The 23,867-nt window shown below is 55.1% G+C and overlaps 1 protein-coding gene across 12 annotated transcripts; it reads left to right on the top strand.

Moving 5' to 3' along the window:
* Positions 1-1,104: 1,104 nt before the first annotated feature.
* On the top strand, positions 1,105-21,501 carry TPM3 (tropomyosin 3; the record flags this gene model as incomplete). Of its 12 annotated transcripts, XM_082496292.1 has the most annotated exons (12): positions 1,105-1,218; positions 1,590-1,715; positions 7,962-8,095; positions 8,923-9,040; positions 9,272-9,342; positions 10,695-10,770; positions 11,249-11,311; positions 11,459-11,528; positions 13,348-13,426; positions 15,359-15,422; positions 19,562-19,684; positions 20,299-21,501. In XM_082496292.1, 11 exons carry the CDS (start codon positions 1,105-1,107, stop codon positions 19,637-19,639), a joined length of 993 nt encoding a protein of 330 aa, XP_082352418.1. The 12 variants fall into 12 exon arrangements, with proteins under 12 accessions (XP_082352418.1, XP_082352426.1, XP_082352424.1 ...); XM_082496296.1 differs by lacking the exons at positions 1,105-1,218; positions 1,590-1,715 and adding an exon at positions 4,504-4,680; XM_082496297.1 differs by lacking the exons at positions 1,105-1,218; positions 1,590-1,715; positions 10,695-10,770 and adding exons at positions 4,504-4,680; positions 10,123-10,198.
* Positions 21,502-23,867: the final 2,366 nt, after the last annotated feature.

Genomic DNA, 23,867 nt, shown 5'->3' with positions numbered 1-23,867 from the left:
ATGATCCCAGGACAAAGGCGCGTGGCCCCGTGCCCACCGCTGGCTCCGCCGCCCCGGTGCATGGCGTTATTTATGGCTCCCAGTGCATGGAGGTGTAGCGGCTACTTGGGGCCCTTTGTGAGCACCGTCCCTCCTGGCGTCCTGCCCGGGGAGCCAGGGAGCTGCCGCTGGGGTCAGTCTTCATCTCCTGGGTTCCTTGTTATTGACCCCCTCAGCCCCCAAAATCTGTCCCTGGAGGGGAGCAGTGGGTCTCCCACCGTGGGAGATCCTGACCTGGCTCAGGGGCCAGCGCTGGGGACGTTGGGGCTGGCGCGAGGAGGCTGCTAATCCCCCGGCAGCGTAGGAAGTGCTGCCACTCTCCCTGAGAATTCCTCCCTGCGCCTGGGGAATTTGCTCCTCCAGCTGCCAACAGCATCTTCTGCCTCGCTGCCAAGCACCAGCATGGCCAGAGCCAGGCTCGGGGCTCAGCCGGCTCCCAGGTTTTTCTTCCCTGGCTCTTGGGCTCGGCTACCCCCTGCTGCACCCCACTGAGCCAAACAATTTGGGTCAGGGGCTGCTGCTAAGCCCCTGCTCTTAAAATAGCACCGGGCTGAGCTCGCCCTTTTCCACACCGCCCCCGGGAACGGGTAAATGTCAGCCTGGGGGCCACCAAAACATCCCGGTGGGCTGCAAACTGGCTTCGCTGGTGGTGCTGCAAGGACCTGGGTCAATGTCCCGAGCGTGTCTCGAGGGAGTGCTGGGTGGGAGCACGGTGTCCCCATGATGCTGGCCAGGGTGTCCCATTGCAAAGGGGGGGCAGGCGGCAGGACAATGCTGGACCCCTTGCTTGCAGACCTGCCGCTGCTTTTTATAACCGGCCCAGCTGTCCTCAGGAGCCCAAATAAGGCTGTGGTCACCCGGATCCCCTCAGGGCAGACAATAGGTCCCATGCACAGACTTTTTGGGAAGGTGGGGAGGCGGCTCGGCCCAAGAAAGGCAAAGCCCCTGCACTGGCGAGCAGGGCAGAGTTGATAAACCGGGCAGCGGGGCGTCAGGCAGCACTGCCACCCTGCCTGCCCTTGCCCGTCCCGCTGCCCCGCTGCCGGTGCCCGCAACCCACCGAGGATGGAGGCCATCAAGAAGAAGATGCAGATGCTGAAGCTGGACAAGGAGAATGCCCTGGATCGGGCAGAGCAGGCGGAGGCTGAGCAGAAGCAGGCGGAGGAGCGGAGCAAGCAGGTAGGGCAGGCGGCAGAAATCCCCAGCCTGGGAATTTTGGGGGGCATGGACCATGCTGAGCCCAGACCCAACAGACTCTGGCAGAGGGAACAAGGGTGTGGGGTGTGAGACCTGCCACTGTCCCACATCTCAGGGACCGTGCCACGACGCTGTGGGGCATCCCAAGGGCTGCCCAGGGCTCAGCCCATGCCAGCTGGTGGCATGTTGGGACAGGTATGGACACTGTGGGGCAGAGCTGACCCACAGTGGGGCCAGGGGCGGGAGGCATGCCGTGGGGCAGAGCTGAGCCTGGGATGGGGTGGGCAGGGCTCTCCCGCCGTGCGGGGGTCCAGAGGGGCATCCACCCACGGTGACTGCTGCTGCCCTTCCAGCTGGAGGACGAGCTCGCTGCTATGCAGAAGAAGCTAAAAGGGACAGAGGATGAGCTGGACAAATACTCTGAGGCCCTGAAAGATGCCCAGGAGAAGCTGGAGTTGGCAGAGAAGAAGGCGGCAGATGTACGTATGGGGTGCAGGGTGGGAGCTGGGTTGGCTGCCCTCCCCTTTTCACCCTCCTGGTGGGACTGCAGCCCTTCCATGTGGCCTTGGGGACAGAGGAAGGTCCCCGTCAGGCTTGGTGCACTCCTGGCAAAGTGGTGCAGAGAGTGACCCTGGGAAGGACACATCCTGGGGGGTCACTCACAGCCACGCAGGGGATAGAGGGATGGTGGCAGGGGCCAGTCACAGCTTCTTCATGGGCAGGGATGTGCCGGGATGGAGATGGACGGGCAGCCAGGCTCCGCGAAGCAGGGCACGGGGACATCGAGATGGGGGCAGAGCCACAGCAGCAGCAAGCAGCCCCTCGAGTGCGGGACGTGGGGTCCACGCATGTCGCCAGGAAGCTCTGTGTCACTGCTGCTGTCGGAGGAGCTGAGCTCCAGAGGAGGGGGGAGCCCTCTTCTCCCCGGGTAGGCGGAGGCTGCGTGGGCAGCGTGACAACTGCACAGCCCGGCTATTGTTGGCCGCTGTTTCCAGGAAAACAATGGCGCGAGCGGTGCAGGGTTTCGCCGTCCGGCCGCTTTCCTAGCCATCACGTGGCATGGAGTTTGGCTCCGCTCATCGCAGCCAGAGGGGCTGTCACCCCGTGAGGCCATGATGTCTCAGAGGCTGAGCATCCGGGAGATGCAGATCTTGCCTCCTGCAGGAGCTGGAAGAAAGACCCAGCTCCTCTCCCTCAATGGGCCCAGCTCTGACGTCCAGCCCGGAGCCAGGAGTCTTCCCCTTCGGCTACACCGCTGACGCTGGGCTGTGGGGAAGCACCCCAAGCCCTTGACACGGTGCCTGGGCTGGCTCTCGCTGCCACATCCTGGCTCCGAGCCGGGGGCCAGGGTGTAACCAGAAACTGCCGAGCCCTCCCCGAGCCCTGGGCAGTTTGTCAGCCCTGTGGCTTTGCTCATGGCTTCCTCTCCCAGCCCCGGCTGAGTGTGCTGGCAGCGCCTGCCCTGCGCCTGCAGTCGGCATATGCCAACCATGGCCTTGCAGAGCTCTGGGGATCCCTTTCCCTCCCTCACGCCCTTATTTCCTCCCTGGCATTTTCAGACTCTCTCCCCGCTGTCACCCCACAGCACTGAGGACCACATCCCCACTTGCTCCGCATCTCGTTAATCCCTTTCTGTTCATTAAGAGCCCCCCTTTTTCCAGCTGCCACCCCCCAGGGTGGCTCTGGGGCTCCCCCAGTTTCACCCTGGCTCAGGGAAGTGGAGGGATTTCGGAGCCCGGAAGGTTGGACACTCAGAGCTGCATCCCGGCTCCATCCAGCTGGCGAGTGCACGCAGAGTCGGGCCCTTTTGGTGGCCAGCTCATCTCCGGGGGACCTGCCAGGCCATTCAGCCGGCCGAGCGTGTGCCAGCGCTCCCCTGGGACATGTACCTGCCCCACTGCTGAGGGTTTTAGGAAGTGGCACAGGGGCAGCAGCCCGGTGCCCCTTTCCTTTTATTCATGTGCTGCCAAACAGGCAGTGAGATGAATGAGGGCAGTGACTGGTCTCGGTTAGGTTTTTATTGAGCTCTCAGGGGGCTCGGTGACCCTCGTGGCACAGAGGAACGCCACTCGGCAGCATTTTCTGCCCTAACGAGTTTTAGCAATGGCTAAAGCTGTCACAACGGTGGGTTTTGGGGCACGGCGGTGGAGCGGGAGCATGGCAGCAGCGCTCTGCACCACGGCTTGGTGTGCCAGCGAGCGCCAGAGCCCTGTCCCCAGGGAGGGAGGAGGGGAGCGTGACCTGCGGCAGGACTGCGGAGTCTCGGCCCTGATGGATGCCAGGGCTCACTGGGGCGGGAGCAGGTGGGGGAGGCAGTATGTGAGCTCAGCCCCCAAGAACGTGGCACCGCTGCAGCCCAGCTGTGCCCATGTGAGGCCCGTGGCACTGAGGGACAGGGTGGCCCCAGCCCCATGGTGCTCCCCAGCCCCATGGTGCTCCTGGGGCCACACAGCTGCCTGGTCACAGGTCCCGCAGGGTGGGGGGGCCACATGGGGCACGGTGGGGGCCGAGAGGTGCGTGCATCCCCTGTGGGGCAGGTCGCAGTGTCCCCCCACCTGCATGGGGCAGGTCCCGGTGTTGTCATATCCACATGGGGCAGGTCCTGGCGTCCCCAGACCCTGGTGCAACAGGTCCCAGTGTCCCCAGGCTCCCATGGGACAGGTCCCGGTGTCCCCATACCCATGTGGAGCAGGTCCTGGTGTCCCCATACCCATGTGGAGCAGGTCTTGGTGTCCCCATACCCCCGTGGGGCAGGTCCTGGTGGCCCCATACCCACATGGGGCAGGTTCCCGTGTCCCTGGGCCTCTGTGGGACAAGTCCCCGTGTCCTCATACCCATGTGGGGCAGGTCTCGGTGTCCCCATACCCACATGGGGCAGGTCCTGGTGTCCCCATACACACGTGGGGTAGGTCCCACTGCCCTTAGGCCCCAGTGGGACAGGTCTCGGTGTCCCCATGTCCCCATACCCACGTGGGGGACTTCTCAGTGTCCCCATACCCCCATGGGGCAGGTCTGGGTGTCCCCATACCCACATGGGGCAGGTGCCCATGTCCCCATACCCACAAGGGGCAGTGTGCCCCCTCCCGCCCGAGCCGTCCCGCTGTCCCCAGGCCCCACCGCCGCGCAGCCGGGTTGCAGCTCCCCGTTTCCATGGCAACGCGGGCGGGAGGGGGGCGGAAGTGACGTCACTTCCCGGGCGGTGGGAGCTGGGCGGCGGGTTCCGGTATTTCAGGGCGGGGCCGGCGGGGCGCGGAGAGGAGCGGAGCGGCGGGTAGGGCCGGGCAGGGTAGGGAGGAGACGAAGAAGAGGAGGATGGCGGGGGCCACCACCATCGAGGCGGTGAAGCGCAAGATCCAGGTGTTGCAGCAGCAGGCGGATGACGCCGAGGAACGGGCCGACCGCCTGCAGCGGGAGGTGGAGGCCGAGCGCCGCAACCGCGAGCAGGTACCGCCGGTGCCGTGGGCCGGGCCGTGCCGTGAGGCGGCTACGGGAGACGGGGTATCCCATCGGCGGCCCCCGGGGATGTTTAGCCAGGGTAGAGCCGCGGACGTGGCGGTGCTGAGGATCGCCCAAGCCCGGAGCAACCGGGGGATCCCGGCCCCGGTGTTCGCTCGCAGCAGTGCCCCGCTGTCGTGGGGCCCGCTGGCCCCGGGGGGGGGGTCGTTTCCTCCTCCGCCGTGTGCCCTGTGGGGGCGGCGGTGGCTCTCATCGGAGTCCCCCGGACCCCAGCCGCGGTGCCTCGGCCGGCGCTGGGGAGTGACTGGACTTGGGGGGAGCCGGCGGGTCTTTCTTTCCTCGTTACCGGTCTCCCGAGCTGAAAGCGGTTGGTGGGGCGGCCCGGGGCTGTCGGGAAGGGTCCCTCGGTCGTCTGCTGGCTCGGAGCTGCCGGAGGAAGGGGAGGAACCCGGCCATCTTGTCTGGCCCAGTGTTGCAAGCACAAAGGTGTGAGCAGCCTTGGCATGTGCTGATAAAATGGAAGTGATCTCACTCCTGGTGCTGCCAGCGCAGGAGCCCCAGTGGGAAAACTCCTGGGCTCCATCCGCATCCCGCCGAAATCCCGGCGAGCAGCGATCTCCGCTGCCCCCAGGACCGGCAGCCTTGTGAGAGCGTGTTGGGGACAGGCAGGGACTGGACTCGACTGGACTGGGATTGCAGGGAGGGAAGAAGGGAGCAGCCACGGCCGATTCTGACCGGGCGAGTGCCTGCTCTCGCAGCTCTGTCGGGCCGGGGAGGCAGGCAAGCCTGGTGTCATCGTGGGGACGTGGATGGGGCGACACAGGGCAGGTCATCGCAGGCGACTGGCTTGGATCTGAGTGTGACTCTCTGCAAATTTGCACAGCGACTTTGCTGCTGGTTCTGTTTAAAACGTAAAGCTGAGGCTTTCCCACCCCCAGTGCCCAGGCGGGATGGCCGTGAGGAGCAGCATGGTGCTTCGGCTGTGGGACTGACCGGGCTTTGCTGCGGAGGCTGGTGGCAGACGCTCCTGCCGTGCAGTGGGACGAGGCCACTCCCAGACCTCAGCTGGGCTCTGTCTTTGCAGCCACATAAGGAATTCTCTTGCGATAGTGTTGTCATGGGAACGTCCGTGTTTCTCTCAGCTCGCTGGAGCCTCACTACTGGCAAGAGAGAACCAGTGCTCCCAGTGTACTGGCGTCTTGTACTTGCCCTGTGGTCTGGCTCTTGGGTCCTGAGGAATGTCCCTGTTAGATCTCTGTGGCCTGGGAAAGCGATGGTGAGCCTCGAAGGCTGAGGCGAGCTCTGCCCTTGGCTTGCAGGGCTTCTGGTAGCTCCCTGACTCAGGGCTGCCTTCCTGAAGGAAGCACAGAGTAAGGAGAACATGCTCCTCAGCAGTAGGGCTGCCTGGAAGTGTCACCCCTGTGCTCCAGGGAAGCCTGACTGTATCCAGTGAGGAGAAGCAGAAAGGGGGGTGTAAGGACCCTTCTGTAGAGGGAGAGAGGCAGTTCTTTAAAAGCAAGGGTGGGTTTTGGGGGAGGGTTAAGCACTGCCTGCAGGAAGTCAGGGTTAAGTGACGTGGTTCAGGGGGTCAGGAAGCGGATGCCTGCTGCACTGGTGTGTCTCCATCCCCTGGGAGAAGGAGAAGGGAAGGCTCTCGACCTTGACAGCTCGTTGCCTCTTTAATAGGCAGAAGACTTGTGTCAAGCAGTCACCTTCCAGTTCTGTTTAATGTATCATTTTGTTCCTCTTCGAGCAGACCACTTCCTCCTCTGGAGGAACGTGCTGGCGGGGGTGGCTCTGGGACAGCCTGCTGCAGTGCTGCCACCTTTGAGCATCAAAGTGTTGCATGTTTCCCTGGTGAAAAGCAGGGTGTGCCGGCATGGGAGCTCCTCTTCAACTTGTGTTCTCACAACCTGCTCTTCAAACAGGCTGGGGGGGGGGATAGGGGTGCCAAGCGCCTTGCTGCCAACTGGGGGGGAAGAGCTCGGACAGCTTCTCCCGGGAACTGAGCATGATTTTTGTCAGGCCCTGCTCTAACACTGGCTTCTTTCATCTCTCTGCTCCTCCCTCCTTGGGCATGGTTAGAAGCAGCATGTCCTTGCAGGCTGCTTTGTTACAAGGAGCTGGGGTATTTCATATATGCCTGGCATGTGCGCGGGTCTCTGTAGAAGATCACAGTGCTGCCCTGAAATGCCTGCAGCCCTGTCTGTCTTTGTACCAGCGCAGTACTCCTGCTGGAGAGCAGGCTGATGGGTTTCCCTGGGGTGGCTTACGTGGGGCATAAGTGTCCCCAAAGCATCTAGGCTTGCCCCCAGGCTCTGGTTGGGGTTGACACAGACTGGGCTGTAAGCAGATGCCTTGTGGTTGATAGCAGTGCTGCTGTAACAGGCCTCGCTGGGGGTGTGTGGCTTCTGATCTCTGCTGATTCATTAAAGCTTCGGTCACTTTTGTGGTCACGCTTCTGGCAAATGCGCAGCGCCTGCAGGCTCTCGGCAATTTCACCGGCTCCTGGCATGTATGACTGAACCAAGGTGGCTGTCTGCATGTGGCTGTTACTGGGGAACAGCCTCCTCAACCTGTCTCAAGACTGGATGAGGCTTTTGCTCTTTCTCTGGACTATTAGTTGAATCGCTGGGAGGGAGGAAGCCTGGAGCACAGCTGGCTCTATGGGGCTTGAGCTGCTGGGGTTGTGGGCACTGCGGTGATCGGTTGAGTCCCGCTGCTGCGCCAGGTCAGGGCAATGCTGTAGAAAGCCATGCCTACCAGTGCCCTGATGCAGCTTGGCAGCCCTCTGAACCTGTTAATCTTTCTCACGTTGCTGATGAGAGGGCTTGTTTCAAGTAACGCTCGTGTCCGGATGACATGAGTAAACTGACTTTGTGCTAAATGGTAGCTGTCACAGAGCTCTGGTGTGGTGGATAAATAGGCCTGTGATTGATGGCCTGGCAGGATTACAGCAGCTGCAGAGAAGACCCATTAGCGTAAGTCATCTACTTAGCGTTTATGGCTTAAACTGTCACGTCAGCTCAAGCTGACAGGCGGGGAACCTGCAGGATGACTGCTGCACGGACAAAGCGCGTTTGTGTGAAATGTTGCTATGCTTAACGTGTGTGCAAGTGTATGGGAGTGCAGCCTCTGTAAGAAAGTGGATAAAGCACCCTGCTTTGTTTTGGCTTCCTGTGTGCTACTGCTGACCTGAAGACCTGAGCTGCCTTGCACTAACTGCTAAACCTGCCACAGACTGAGTCACCCTTATCTGCTCCCTCTAGGCTGAGGCAGAAGTGGCATCTTTGAACCGCCGTATTCAGCTGGTAGAGGAGGAGTTAGACCGAGCCCAGGAGCGCCTTGCCACAGCTCTGCAGAAGCTGGAAGAGGCAGAGAAGGCTGCAGATGAAAGCGAAAGGTGAGCAAGGGCTGCTGCTCTTATTCTGTCAAATGTCTCGGACTTGTTCCTGACTGAGGACCCGGTGCCATGAACCTCTTGGGCTTCCTGGAGGGTGGGAAGTAGATACCACATCAAGGCTGGATGTGGGAGTTGTTACCCGCTTACACAGAACAACTGAAATAATGCTGTTGGCCTTGAACCTGAGGCTAAGGAGCGAGTAAGTCCTGTGTGCTACCATGCATCCCCGCCTCCAAAGGAGGAGGAATAAGTGGGGTCTGGGACACTGTTGACTCGTAAAGGTGGCTGCTGGTGGGGAAGCCTCTCTTCCCACTGCCTCTGCCAGCATCCTGCCTTCTGGCAGACGTCCTCTGACCTGGCAGTGTGATTCAGAGGGGAGTGGTCCACTTCCAGTTGGCTGATGTGCTTCATCAGTGCACACACTGTAGTGAACAGCCTGACCCAGCTGATCTCCTGCCATAAAGATGGACTTGGCTCTTCCTGCATTCCAGCTTGGAAAGTGCTTGACTCAGCTGTGTGGAGACGCTAAGACAGCCTCGCTTGTTCTTCTCGGCAGCACCACATTTCTCTTGGTCCAGGGGCCCAATATGCTGCTGGAGTAATGCTCCGAGGAACAGTTAATTCTGAGCAATCGAGGTTGCTGTATTTGCATCAGTTCAGCAGTGACTCCCTTCCTGTGCTACGCTCTGCACTCAAGAGGTGTTGCAGCTCATAAGGAAGCAATGTGGTCCCGGGGGAGCACTGTTAATGCTCTGAAATGCATTACACTGCTGGCTTGTACAGGACTGTTTTATGCATCTCCCCTCCCTGTGCTTTCTTTTGGGCAGAGGCATGAAAGTCATTGAAAACAGAGCCCTGAAGGATGAGGAAAAGATGGAACTGCAGGAGATCCAGCTCAAGGAAGCCAAGCACATTGCAGAGGAGGCAGACAGGAAGTATGAGGAGGTGAGACCTTTGGACGCTTTGGTCCAGCTGACCCTGCCCAGGAGAGGCAGCTCCTCTTCCTGCTGGCAGGGCTTTCCTCAGCAAGTCTAAGGGGAGAGCTTGGCTCTCAGCAGAGCTACATCAGTGTTCCCCTTAGCCAAAAGACTCTGGCAGCTCTAGTGACTCCTGCAGGCATTCCCTTTACTGTCTTGCACAGCCTACCTTCCTTTTAACTCCATTTCTTCCTTCCAGGTTGCTCGGAAACTGGTGATTATAGAAGGAGATCTGGAGCGTACTGAAGAGAGAGCTGAGCTTGCAGAGTCGTGAGTAATCTGCTCGCATGTAACTGGCATGTCTACCTTTGCATGGGAACTAACACAGCATTTTTAACCTTGTTACACAAGGCCTGAAGCACAGGGTGGGATTAGAGCCTTAGATGAAAGAGTTGGAAGCACTTTCCTGCTCAGAACAGGATTAGATCCACTGAGGATGCAGAGTTTGTGACACGATCTGCCTTGTAGAGATGTTCTGCCTCTTTGCATGGAGGGACTCTCTATTTAGCAAGGCCAGAGAATCCTTCTCCCCTCAGTATTCACCAGCACTGCTTTGTATGTATGGTCACTGGATCCTTACATGTTGCTATGGGGCATGTGAATGTACAGCAGTTGTCCTAAAGTGGCAGAGGCCTCCCGAGCCAGGAGCTGAAGTGACATGTGGGATGTCCAAGGTCAGAACTGTGGATGAGGTTGGTCTCTGGCCTCTTAAAAATATTTGCAGTAATCACTACAGGCTTCTGCACTGCTGAGCAGCAAGCTGGACTTCCTTTGCTTGGAGAAGACACACAAATTGTGGTGTTTTGGCTCCTTTCGCGTGTCTGGATGCTCGAGCTGGTCAGGGCCTTCCTGTACTCTGGGCCTTGTCTAACAAAGTTAGTGTGTACGCAGCAGTAGCACTGTGCTTCCTGCCCAGACATGCATGTCGTGACCATGACTTTTTTGTGTTTTTCCCCTACCCCTTTTTTGCTCTGTGGTATTGTGTTATTGGTGCTCCTTTTGACCCTTGCCCCCACCTGGCTTGTGCCATCGTGTGACCGTCACTAACAGTCGTTGCCGGGAGCTGCAGGAGCAGATCAGAGTGATGGACCAGAACTTGAAGTGTCTGTCTGTTGCCGAAGAAAAGGTACTAACCTTTCCCTTCTCAAACCATTAAACCAGAACTCTTGTGGTCTTCTTGCTGCGCTCCTTCCCTCAGCTTAACTGTGTCTTTCTGTCTCCTCAAATGTTCTGTCCTCTCTGCCCGTAAATATTCCTGTCTGGTGGTGGCTGTCCATCTGTCCGTCAGAACAGCTTCCCTCCTTACAGCAAACTAAACATGCAGTTTCTACCTGAAGACTCCAGGTCCAGCAGAAATCTGTGTCCATGTCTCAGCTGCTCAGCTCAGTGCCTTGCACGTGTGCTGGCAGAATACTGAAAATATGAACTTGGAGGCGGGAAGGGAACTTGCTTTCCGCACAAGTGCCTGAAAGCAGGGTCCCATCCAGTCTGATTGCAGACCGTCTCCTAACAAACTTGGTGGTCTTCCCTGCACGTGGATTCACTTCTTGTGTCTCCTGTCTTTCCCTCCCACTTCTTCTTTTCCTTTCCCCCCGCCCCGTTTTCTTTACGAAACCCCACAGTAAATGTTCCGAGCTGGAAGAAGAGCTGAAGAATGTCACCAACAATCTCAAGTCTCTTGAGGCTCAGGCTGAGAAGGTAGGGCTGCTTGTCCAAGGGCCAGAAAGATTTGTCTAGGAGGGTGTGTGACAGCAGAGCACCCACTGGGATGGAAACAATGCAACAGCAACCTTAAGCAAGCAAGGAGAGCTGTGCTTGCTCTCCTGGGAGAGCTAACGGATTTCAGTGCAGGGCTCATGTTGACTGTAGAAGCCAGGAGTGCGGGAAGTCTGGCTGCCCTTCCCTGCCTTGGGGCAGGACTCGATCAGCCAAGATATTTATGCTGCTGGGATGAGAATTCTTCTGTGCCCGAGTTTGTGTTATGTGCATGATGTGGGACTTGCTGCCGGACCCAGTTCTGTTGGACTAGGGTAGGGGTGTGAACAACTCCCAATTGGAAGTTTCTGTGGGCACGTGCACTGCAGTGAGGAGTTTAAGTCTCCCTCTGTAGCTGTGGGCTCTCTGGAGTGGGAGATACCTGAGGCTGCTGATTGCTGACTCCTCTCCTTTTCCACAGTACTCTCAGAAAGAGGATAAATATGAAGAGGAGATCAAGATCCTGACTGATAAACTCAAAGAGGTGAGTGACCATGTTGGGATGGCTCAGCTGGGTAAGCTGGCTTCAGCTTGATTGGGTAGGAGACTTCGTGTCCTCAGGCTGACGCCTCTGTTGTCCTTAGCTGTATCCCAAAGCTGTCATACTAACTGGCTCGCTTCTGTCTGGCAGGCGGAGACCCGTGCTGAATTTGCTGAGCGGTCTGTAGCCAAGCTGGAGAAGACAATTGATGATTTGGAAGGTACATTCTGGGGATGGGAAGCCAAAGAATATGTGCTGAGGAGTGGGGAGCTGAGGAAGGTTGTCTCCCAGGTAGCTGGAGAGTGGAGACGCTGCTCTGCTCCTCGGTACTTGGATCATGACCTAACTTGGCTTCTGAGGTGAGGCTTGGTGCCTCTGGGCTCAAGAGTCATGCCCCATATATCTACTCTGAAAATAGTTCCCTGGCTGTGCTGTGGCAGGCCTCAAGCTCTTGATCCAAACACCTTGCCGTATCTGATGGATAGTGACAGATAGTGCAGCTGGTGTGTCTTGGTTGTGATGTCCTCAGGAACGTAAGTGGATTCCTATGCTCCAACCTAGCCCAGTTTAAGGAGTGGCGTAGGAAAAAATGCCTGAACTCAACAGGAGTTGGTTACAATAACATACTTGTGTGCGGAATCTTGTGCATGTGGCTGTCTGCTGCAGACAGTGTTGTTGCAAGTCAACCACAGTAGTCAGTGGGTCTTGAAACAGCCCCCATGAAGACTTAGGACCAGTATCGGTCTTGGTTCAAGATTAAATTACCAGAAGTCCCATCCACGGAGTGTGGTAGTCAGACTGTGCCAAGGATGGGTTCCTTTCCTCCTCCTGTCCCTAGTTTCACAGTGCTTGAGGAGCACTCTTGAGGCCAGCTGTTGCAGAATCCTACCTTTTCCCAAGTTGTGGAAAGAGAAGGTTCCAACTGCCTCCCTTAAATCTGGGGCTGTGGCTGGATTCTTCTGTGGATAGCTGTAGCTGGAGTGGGGGTGCTGGTAAACCAAAATTCTTACAGGCTTCCTGCCTTGACCACAGCATGTACCCTTCTGGTCTTTTAGTGCCAGGTCTTGGAGATTCAACAACACATCCTACCATTTGGAGTCACTCAGGAGACTTTTTTTTTATCTAGAAATAGCAATGGTGTCAGCTGAGCTGTTCCAGAACTGCTGCCAAGCAGCAATCTGAGGCACCTCATGATCCAGAGCAAGCTTTTATTGGGAACTGCAAAAACTCCGCCAAATCCCTGCATGCTCCCCTTGAAACACGTTGATCAAGAGTTGGCTCTGGTCTCCAGCCTTGCTGCTGAAGCAACCTAGTTTATGACAGCTGACAAAGTTCTCTGGGTTCTGTGGAGCCGTTAACAACACTACCAGCTGTACTGCACCTAGACAGCCAGAGCTGGGAGAAGTCTGTGCCAGCTCTGTGCGGTGCTCAGGGAGTGCATCAGTTTGAGTTTCAGGACTGCCTCCTTCCCTGAAGGTGGGAGATCTGCTTGTCTGCTCCATTATCTGATGGAGAATACAGATATAGCCTGTCTGTTCGGCTCACACTGCCTAGCTGTGTACTACACAATGGGAATTCCCTCTGATGCCCAGGACTATTACATTATTGACTTCTCTCATGCAGGTTTTTGTACTGAGACTGAAGGTGAGAACAAAGCACCTCAATTGATCTGTGCCTTCCTTAGGTGTAACAAGATTCTCCCAGAGTGGATGGAGTTGCCCTTCCCTGCTACTCCTCCTGTCCGTGGTTCTTGCTGACCTAGCTGGGCAGCTTGTTCTCACAAGCTGGTGTGGTTTGAGTTTTTGGCTCTGCTCCCCTTGGAGCTGGCTTGTAATCCTGGAAGGCACTTGCTGGTCAGACTGTCCTCAGGCTGTCGGAACTAAGTTCATTGTCAGGAACTAAGACATAGTCGTGATGGTTCCACATCTTAGTTTTCTTCTGTTCATGAACCCCATACTGCTTTTCCTGCCCCAGGGTGTTGGAAGAACTCTGCCTTCCCTCATTGTTTCCCTTTTGTTCTCCTCCTAAACCTTTTCTAGATGAGCTCTATGCCCAGAAACTGAAGTACAAAGCAATTAGTGAGGAACTGGACCACGCCCTGAATGACATGACTTCCATGTAAATATGAGCTGGCTGGTGTTTGCCTCTCGCTTCAGCAGGCTAGACCGCCAGAGCTTGCTTGGTTTGCTGTGATTTTCATAGTTGGAGAATCAATAGCACTCTGTTGTCTAGGTTACTTCTACAGATCTCTGCCTCGAGGATTGTGGAGGCTTCCTTGCAGCATGCTGTACTCTAACTCTAGGTCCTTGTGATCTGCATGTGTAACACTAAGTGCTGTGCTGGCCTGAAAGGGTTCTGACTTGAACTCTGAGTGCAATTCCCAGTCCCACTGGGAAAGACTTCCTAAGGTAATGTGGCTTAGTTGCCTGCTGGAGCCAGTGGGCCACGGTCTCGGGATTCCTCCTGGAAGAGGCTGTGGATAGCGCTCGAGTGGATTCCTTAGGAATTGCCATAACAGGCTTGAGATGGGCTGGATCATGAACTGATCTGTGGAAGTAGCTGAATTTGTATGTTTCTGCAACTTTGCTACTCGGCTTTTTGTTGGGAGTTGTGGTGGGTTCTACTAACAGCTGCTCCGCACGGTTCTTACCACTAACCAAGGAGAGGCCAAGTACTTGCGCTGCAGAGGAAGAGCCTTAACGCTAGCATCCGAAAGCTCCCTAAGCAAAGTTTGCTGTGCACAAACACTTAAACTTCTCTTAAAATTAGTGTCTCCTTCTATCTCACACAGATAAGTCTTGTGATTCCAAACTCCACTTTGGATTTGCCTCTCTGCTTGGTGGCTTGTTCTGCATCTGCACCCTGCATTCATGCTCTCGTCATCTCACTCTCAATTCCAGTACCTTTTTCCAGTTACTGTGCACAGGGCATCCCTGGGAACGAGTGCTGTAAAGACACTGAAGCTTCACAGCAGCAGCAGCAGCCCCCCAGTTATGCTGCACTTGCTCCTAAACAAAGCTCCCTCTGTTTTGACCCGATGTGCCAGACACTGCTGTGCTCTGAGGGGCTGCCCTTTCAATGTCTGGGTGTAGCTGGGAGTATGTTGTTCTCATCTGCATATCTTGTGTAGAGCCATAAAGCTCCTTTTGTATTTCTCTTGCCTCTTGCTTGAGCATGATGTCACCTTTTTTTAAGGAAAACAACTCTTGTATAAATTGAATGGAACGGCTGGTGCTTTTGAGAAATGGGTTTCTAGTGACCACTTGCTGCTTTAGAGTAACTGTTTCAACGTTGCCTTCAAACCAGTGTAACCCTCATCACCCTTGGTGGAATACACAGACTTCATTAACGCACTGGATTTTTCCCTTTGGGTGTCTTATTGGCTCACAGATGTGAATTGCAGCTCTGCAAATGGTGCCTTGGCACGCAGCATGCTCTGTAGGGTCAAACAGGAGGCTGGGGTTTGTAGCACAAAGTCCTCGAGCTGTGCCTGCTTCAGCCTGGCTGAAGACACTCCTCACACTGCCTGCTCTGTAGTGTTCACCGGCCTTGGTTTCCAAATGCTGGCTTGCAGTGGGAAGTCACCACACCTGATAGTCACTAGGTCACTGTTGGGGTGTGAAAGCTAATAAATATCAAGTGAGCTCTGGCTGTTTTCCAGTTGGATGGGACTGGTTGGGTGTGAGGTGCTGCCTGTGCCTGGGCGGGGGTGTGTGTGTGTGTGTGTATGGCCCCTGCTTCAGGAATAAGAATGCACCGCAGCAGGGTTGTGGGTGTCCAAGCCAAGGAACTGTGTTTTGCAGAGTCCTCCCCTCCCCATGCAGGGGCTGAGGGTGACAGGATCCTCCTGGGAGTGTGGCACGGAGCTGTACACTGAGCACTGCAGCTGGTGGCAGGCTGCAAACACTTGACGTGCGTCACCGCTGGTCTGAGTCTGTTGCTAGTCGTTCTGGTATCATAAACACTGATCAGCCTCTTGTAACTGTATGTGCTGCCTCGTGGTGGCTTGTCAAATATCTTTTCCTTTCTGGATTGGTTCATCTGCCACAGTGCCCGAAGAGCCCTTCACGAACAGAGTTTTGATGAAATGGGACATCTCCCGTGGTTTCCTCAGGTTTGTGTCACTCCATTTTCTGCACAAATGGCACTAGCAGTAAAGATAGTCCAGACACGCTGAACTGCCCCAGCCTGTTCTCACTGTCTTCTGTGTCAGGGCCATCCCTTCTCTGCCAGGTCTGGGTGAGGAAGGAGGGAGCATTCCCACAAGGAATTTCAAAGGGTAGTAGCTTGGAAAGCTCTGGCAGATGATGGTCTGACTCTCCTGGGGCATGTGGCAATAACGCTGTGCCCTGTAAGCACAAAGCAAGAACCTATAACTCCTCAGTAAACCAAACCAAAAAGGGGTCTAGATCCTGTGGGAGGGACGGGGCTTCTGTCGCAAGTGTCTGAGTGTGTGGAGGCTTCCAGCCCAGTGTTCAGTTGCCAGCTCTTACCAGGTGGGAGGTGGCACCCTGCCCTTGTGAAACGGCTTCTCTCCTCACGGGGAGGTTCTGTCAGCTATGGGTTTATTACGGACTTGCACTGTGGGGAGCTGGTGGCTCCGCTGTTGCACAGCGGTGTTGCAAGCGATCTTATCGAAGGCTGGGCTGTGGCAGGCCCTTTTCCTGCTCATCCTGATGGAACTCCATGCTGGGTGGTGGATGGATGGATGGGTGGGTGATGCAACTTCTGCCCTGGGAGGTTTTGAGAGGCTTCTGGTCTGACTGGATTGCTAGGCTTGTGCAGGCTGGTTACTGTGAGCTGGGCTGTTGACTCAGGAGTGCTACAAATGCAGATTAGCTGACCAGGAGGCACAAGTCCTGGAGCTCCCCAGGTTGCAAGGATGGCTGGTAAGGCTGCCCTGCGGGCTGGGTGGAGAAGGGAGCAGGCCAAACGATCACTGGAGCTAGCCCCAGCAGACCTGGGCATGAGAAGGGTCATGCTAATTACTTCAGTCTGCTCCCTCGTGTGAGTGGATCATCAGGTCCCTGACCACAAGCCATAATGCTTGCTTGAAAGCTGTGAGCTGTTGCACAACCCTGCCGTCACTGGTACTTCTGACAGCAATTCACTCCCATCCTCTACCACTCTGGAGACCCAGGACCAGCTCTAATCGCCTTGGGCTGGAGACTGGCATCAGGATGCCCAGCCTACCTGCTCAGAACCAGCTTGGAGGCCAGACTGTGAGTCACTAGCAGCAGTGGTAGCTGATGTGCAAAGGAGGCTCTGGTGTAGGCCAGGATGGGCTGTACCCGTCCCCCATACAACAACTTCCCACAACTTCTAGTTAAATTGCAGTGGGACAGAAATTGTTGGCTTCTCTGGCTGCTGCTTGGTCCCTCAGTGGCTTTAAAGATGGGACAATCAATCAGCATTACTACCCTCTGTCCTGCAGAGTGAGGTGCAGCTAGGGCAGGTGCTGAGGGCTGAGAGGAGCTGAGGGCAGCTGGGTGAGGGTGAGTTTCCCACCTTGTGTGCGGCTGTCACGCTGGAGGGTCTGAGCTGAGACCCTCTGCAGAGAGGGTACATGCTTTGGCTGCTCCGTGTGAACAGCTTGACTCAGTGTCCTGAATCTTACCTGGCCAGGTCTTGTTCAAGAGCAAAATATTCCTAAGTTGAAAGCAACGAGGAATGGTGTAGATACCCTTCAGGGGGTGCCATAGATTCCTAGGGACCTTGTAGTACGAGGATTTGAGAAGGTACCAAAGGCCAGCAAGAATCCCACCTTGAATACTGTATCTAGTTTTGGGCCCCACACTACAGGAAAGACACAGAGATTCTGGAGCATGTTCAGAGAAAGGAAATGGAGCTGGTGAGGGGTCTGGAGCACAAGTTGTACAAGGAGCGGCTGAGGGAACCAGAGGTGTTCAGCCTGGAGAACAGGAGGCTGAGGGGAGACCTTCTTGCTCTCTACAACTACCTGAAAGGAGGTTGTAGTGTGTGGGGGGAGTGTGTGTGTGTCAGTGTCTTCTCGCAAGGAACAGGCGATAGGACAAGAGGAAATGGCCTCAAGTTACACCAGAGGAGGTTTAGGATGGATATTAGGAGAAAGTTCTTCACCGAAAGGGTTGTCAAGTGTTGGAACAGGCTTCCCAGGGAAGTGGTGGAATCACTATCCCTGGAGGTATTTAAAAGACGGATAGACGTAGTGCTGCGGGACATGGCTTAGTGGTGGTATTGACAGTGTTAGGTTGATGGTTGGACTCGATCTTAAAAGTCTCTTCCAACCTAGACAATTCTGTGATTCTAATTGCTGTGCTTTATGCTCACCCATCAGGTGGAGGCAGCTTACTGTGCATATTGCTACAGTTTGTGATGATTAGTTCTGCCAGGCTGGAAGCTGTCGTATGAGGATTTTTCACTGCCTGGAATTCCCCCAAATGCAGGAATTGGGCAGGGTCCCCCCCCAGCCTGACAGCCCTTGTGTAGGTGGACAGAGGTAGATGCTGAATTGGTTCTCTGTGGTGGCTGGTTGTGGCTGACAGGCTGCATAGCGGGACAGGGGCCATCCAGCCCCGAGAGGTGACCTGTCCTGCGAGATGATCAGAATGGTTCTCCCTTTCCCTGGAGTGGCTGATGAGCACCTGTGCTTGTTACCAGCCTTGGGGACAAGTGTGGCCGCTAGAGTCCTGCAAGGCTGTAAGGACAGGGACTGGGTGGGAGGTGAAGGCTGTCAGCTGCCGTGGTGGTTTGTGCCCTGCTCATTTTGTTGTTCTGGGGCAGACATGAAATAGGAGCTTGTGCTCCGGAACTTCCTCTGCCCTGTACCTGAAGCAGATACTGCCTTCAGTGCTCGTGTGGTGGGTTGTTAGTGTGGCATAAAGGCATGTCCTTGGAGGAGTGTCCTCCAGGTCAGGTATGAGGTGCTGTCATTCTCAGTTCTTCTGATGTCCCTGTCCTACTGTTAAAGCCCACTGCTGTGGGCTTCCAGAGCACCCACTCTGGAAGGTGCTTCTGGTTCAGCTGTGGTGGGATGCCTTCTTTCTGCAAAGTGCTCCACAGCCTTAAAGTAGATTCCAAGTCTCTCTCCTTACCCGAGTACAGCTCAGCCTGAAGGCTCCTCTTCTGGTGTTCTCCTCTTCCTTTCTTTGCCTTCGCAAGCCCTTGGCAGCACTTCCATTTCTGCCTGCACTTGGCTTCCTCTGTGATCTTCCTGAGCTGAAACACAAGTTAGAGTAAGGCAAACCTGTGTTCTCCCTGACTTCATCTGTGTAATAGCCTAGACTTGATCCTCAGAGGCACGTGTTATGGAGACAGCTTATTTGATGTGCTCATCTTGGTACTCTACTAACCTTCCCTTTCTCTCTTTTTCTCTCTTCCCCTTGTTTCCCCTAATCCTGTTGCTGCTGCAGAGCGCCTGTACAGCCAGCTTGAGAAAAACCGCCTGCTCTCTAATGAGCTGAAGTTAACGCTGCATGATCTGTGTGACTGAGAAGGGGGCCCACTAATGCCATTAAGCAAGTTTATTGCGACCACCAATGCTGTGGACCACAGTGAAATCTGATCATTCTTAAGACTGGCAGACTTGCAAATTTTGTGCAATTGCTGCTATTTAATGGGGCACTTGAATTTATCCTCTAATTTATTTAAGAGTTGGGTTTTTTTTTTTTGTTTTTATAAAGGTAACCTCTATTCTTGGTGAAGTAACCCTCAGACTTGGCTGTTTTTTGAGCAGCCTTGTTGCCTTGTCCAGGGCGTCCTGCCTGGCTCCTCCATGGAACCAGAATAGCTGCAACCACCAAGAGAGGGATGGGGTGAAGTTAGGCTTGTGTCTGCTAGTAGATGCCTGTTGAGTGCTACGACTTAACTTACTGTTAGCTGAATGACTATAGGATTTCCTGCTGCATGGAATGATGGCTTCTAACAATAAATGACTGACCTCATGGTCTGTAACCACTGCACACCTGTAGTACTTTCCTATATAGTTGAGCCCTAACCTAGAAGGTTTGGGGGAAGTGGTCATTCCTGGGTGCTGGCCCCAGTGCAGCTGCAGAGCCCCAGAACTGGTTGGGAAAACTCATGGACATCTTGAAAGCACGTCCCAAAATCCACAGTGTGAAGCTGTGTTTTGAGTGCTTGCAGGAAATCTTTAAACGCTGCAGTTGCTAGTGCTCTAGGAAGGCTGCTTCTTGCTCTGTGCGCAGTTTGTGACCCTGGGGAGGTTGAGGAGCGGCTTTGAGAAACTGCCTGTACCTAAAGGACGTCTTTCTACAGCCTGTCTGTCCAGTGTCCCAGCGTGTGGATATCTTCAGTGATGTGGGTGGGCTCACCTTTGGAATAAAGCCTACCTAGAGCGCTAGTTGCTGATCTGAGCTCTCCTCCTGGCTTAAGGAACATGTGAGAATTGACTGGGCAGCTGCCTGTAGTCTTGGGCAGAGTTGCAGCACCCTTGCTCTTATTTGCTCCCTGCCTGCTCTTCACTGAAAACAGCCTCTTCCCTGCTGTCCTTGAGGCATGGTTGTCTGCTCCCTGCTGCTAGGTAGTTACGGTCTTGGTGACCAGCTTGGCATCTCTGTCCTGTGCTGGAGGGAGGGGGGGGAAGGTGGGGGCACAACCAGCTGCAATTCCAGGGGGTGATTTTTTAAGTGTGTGTTTACCTCTGCGTTGCTCTTGGGTGGCTTGCTGGGCCACGGGGGTCTGCTGTCTGGAAGTGTTGAAGCCCTGGGGAAAGCTAGCTACGGTCAGAGGCACCTGCATGCAAAACACTGCCTAGAGCACTGCCTAAAAGTACATCGTGACCGTGCCGACTGGGAGCACCAGCAATGCGAGAGGCAAGGGCTACAAATGAGCCAGGTAACTTCAGAGCTTCTAGCTGCACCCAGCCAGGCACCCCCGGTCTGAGGACTTGCTGCGGCAGCGTGCTGGGAAGGGGCTAGCGCAAGCTTTCTTTAGCGAAGGTTTCTCGGTTGTCTGAAGCTGACTAGTAACTCTGACTCTTGCTTCCTTGCCAGATAAACTGAAATCCACCAAAGAGGAGCATCTCTGCACGCAAAGAATGCTGGACCAGACCCTGCTAGACCTGAACGAGATGTAATGGATCCCTGCCACTGCCTCTGCCACATGATGCCTGGGGGGGCCAGCCCAGCCGCTGCTGACCTCTAACCCTTGGGGACCAGAGTTTACTTTCTGTTGCCAACTTGACCAAACGCAAATCTTCTTCGCCTCAGGGTTAAAGGCCATCAGGTTGGGCAGAGCTTCAAACAGCATTATTAAGGGAAATGAACAATGCAATAATGTTTGGGGAGCATGTTTGAGATGTATACATTTTGTAACTACCTTTTTTTGTAGCAACCATTGTAAACATTCCAAATAACTCTGAGGCTGGTGAGCCACACTTCAAAGCTCTTGGCTTTAAAATTTGGTCTTAACCTTCTGTTAATCAGCTCTGGACCACCCTGATTTGGCAGGGGAGGAAGGAGGGTGTGACGGTTCCTGGCTGTGGGCCGCTGAATCAGAGTAGCCAGGCTAGGGATGGAAGCCTGTTGGGAAAACTTCCTTTCCAGGAGCTGTTTGCCAAAAGATCAGTTGAGTTTCTCAGCTTTAAGGTAACTCTCTGTGTTGTGGAGAAGCAACTTGGGCAAAAGGAGACTTTTTTTTTTTTAAAAAAAAAAAAAAAAAGCCAAGCCTGTTATCTGAACAATTAAACCTTCACAGGGTTTGTTTCCCTTCCCACCCCCACCACTGTTGGCCACTTCCTTTCCTGGTAGGCTTAGAGAAGCCACGGCCCCTCTAACCCATCGCTACACAGGCGTTCAATTTGCCTTCACTAAGTGCTGACGCACCAAGCTTTATCGCTCATTGCTGGGTTACACATAACAGCTTAAGTACAACAGCCTTGTTTTTTCTTGGGGAAGTTTTTTTTTGCCTACCCTGAGGGAGGGAACTGAGGCCTTCCCTCCTGGCCAGGAGTGCTCTTAGTGTCTTAATAAGGTACAAGCCATCTTGCTGTGCATTGCTGACGTGTAGTTGTTGTGAGGCGTGAGTGTGGAGACGTGTCAAGCTCGTGGCGTGTAGCTTGTGCTCGAGCATGCTGCTTGGTTGTAGCGGTTTTAGGGGCCAATCTGGAGAAAAGAACCTTATCAAGTGTTTTGATACTAAATTGAAAAAAATTGTCTTACTGTCTTTTGAAATAAAAACCGATCCCTCCAGGCTGCTGTCCGGCTGCAGAGCTTTACTGGGTGCGAGCCGCTCGCTCTGGGCCTGTGGGGGATGAGGCGGGGGGGGGGGCTGTGCTCGTCCCTCACGGGGAGGGGGGGGAGCGGGAGTGAGGTAACGCCAGGCTTGCCTACTTCTTCCCGGGCCCAGAGCCTAAAAGTGGGCCTGTGGGGGAGGTGAGTCCTCCCTCTTTTACCTCAGCCCTTCGGGAGGAAGCCGCTGCCTTCCCGCGGGGCGGCTGCCCAGTGCTCTGGCCGCCCCCGCCGCTGCCCGGTAGGCGGCAGTGCGCCTGCGCGGGGGGCGCACTGGGGTGGGCGTGGGCGAGTCGCGCATGCGCAGGGCGGTGGCGCGCGGCAAGGGCGCTGTGGCGGCGGCGCCATTGTGGCTCCGGTGTGACGGGGTGGGGCGGGCCCGGCTGCCTGCGCTCCTCTGCCTCCGGCTCTCGGAGGTGCCCATCTTCCCCTTTACGCAAAACCCTACCCTGCTTGAGAGTTGGATGGCTCTACAGAGGGGTCTGGACAGGCTGGATCGATGGGCCCAGGCCGGTGGTATGAGGTGCAGCAAGGCCGAGTGCTGGGTCCTGCACAACCCCGTGGATGCTACAGGCCTCGGGCAGAGTGGCTGGAAAGCTGCCCGGTGGAAAGGACCTGGGGGTGTTGGTTGACAGCCAGCTGAATATGAGCCAGCAGCGTGCCCAGGTGGCCAAGAAGGCCAACAGCATCCTGGCTTGTGTCAGCAAGTGTGGCCAGCAGGACTGGGGCAGTGATCATCTCCCTGTACTCGGCACTGGTGGTTCCCCACCATAAATACTGTGTCGTTTTGGGCCCCTCATGACAAGAAAGACACTGAGGTGCTGGAGCGTGTCCAGAGAAGGGGAACGAAGCTGGTGAGGGGTCTGGAGCACAAGTCCTGTGAGGAGCAGCTGAGGAAACTGGGGGTGTTCAGCCTGGAGAAAAGGAGGATGAGGGGAGACCTTCTCGCTCTCTACAGCTCCCTGAAAGGAGGGAGTAGCGAGGGGCGGTCAGTCTCTGCTCCCCAGAAACAGGTGATGGGACAGGACAAAATGGCCTGAAGTCGCACCAGAGGAGGTTTAGGATGGATATTAGGAGAAATTTCTTCACTGAAAGGGTTGTCAACCACTGGAACAGGCTGCCCAGGGCAGTGGTGGAGTCCCCATCCCTGGAGGTGTTTGAAAGACTGGCAGATGTGGTGCTGAGGGACGTGATTCAGTGGTGGTATTGGCAGTGTTAGGTTGATGGTTGGACTCAATGATCTGAAATGTCCCTTCCAACCTAGACAATTCTGTGGTTCTAAATGTGCCCAAAGTGTTGCTGCCCTTCATCTGAGTGCTCTGGGTTCCACTTGAGCTGGAGGCCGAAGCAGACTGTCACTCCTGGTGAGCAGGTGGTGCTGTGGGAAAGGAAGGGCTATTGCTTCTGGTGAAAAAAAGGAGTGGTGTTGAGGAAAGAAAAAAAGGCTGTGGGGAATGTCGAGGGGGTGGGAACCCTCTGGTAACAGGGCTGGAGAAAGAAGGGGGTAAGGCAGGATGTATGGAGAAGGGGTCAGGGGCTTGTTTTCCTGCGCTAGAGAAAGGTTTGGAGAGCACAAGGGGCTGTCCTGAAGAAAAACCCAAACCCTGAGCTCAGGGTCTTCCTGTGGGGTGGTGGGAATGGCAGTGCTGTGTGCTTGTGAGTCAGAAGGCTCTCGCCTTGTTTAAAAGTGCCATAGTATGAAGTATGAGGGGCCTCTGCGATCTGACAGGGAGGGGGTGGCTGAGGGGATGTTGTCCTGTCTGCTTGTGCTTAGCTGTGGGACACCAGTTTGTGTAGTCAGAGCAGGGTCGGGTTGTTTTCTGGGCTCTTATTATTGGCTGGTGTCAGCATCAAAACTTGTAGAAGAGGCACCATCAACTGTTGGCCTACATAACTTTGGAACTCTATCTGTGAGCTGTTGTGAGTGAGCTCTACCCAGTGCTGAGATGAATGCACTGAAGCAGGCTGTTACAGGAATAAATACTAAAAAAGGGAATGTTTTAATGACAATATAAACCTGCATTTATTTAAACACTCAGCCACCGTTTTTAAGACCATTTAAAGATACACCTGTGAGTGGAGGAAAAACATCTTCCTGTCTTTCTTTCATGTTTTGCTCATGTTATAATATAGTCACCACTGAGCCCATTTATGAGAACGGTGCCATTTGTTCCCAAAAAGCTTTAGTGTCTGCTCAGTCTTCGCAAGCCATAAAGCTAAGCAGTGTTGTGACGGCTGAGGAACATGATAGGTAGAAAAGTAAAAATTCATAGAGCAGAGAATTGTATGCCTGGATGTAAACTTTTAGGAAGAAGAGCAATTTAATTATTCTG

The sequence above is a fragment of the Vanellus vanellus genome (assembly GCF_965231255.1).
Source record: "Vanellus vanellus genome assembly, chromosome: 27".
NCBI lineage: Eukaryota > Metazoa > Chordata > Aves > Charadriiformes > Charadriidae > Vanellus > Vanellus vanellus.
The sequence above is the reverse complement of the archived record's forward strand: the minus strand, read 5'-3'. Positions and strand labels throughout refer to the sequence as shown.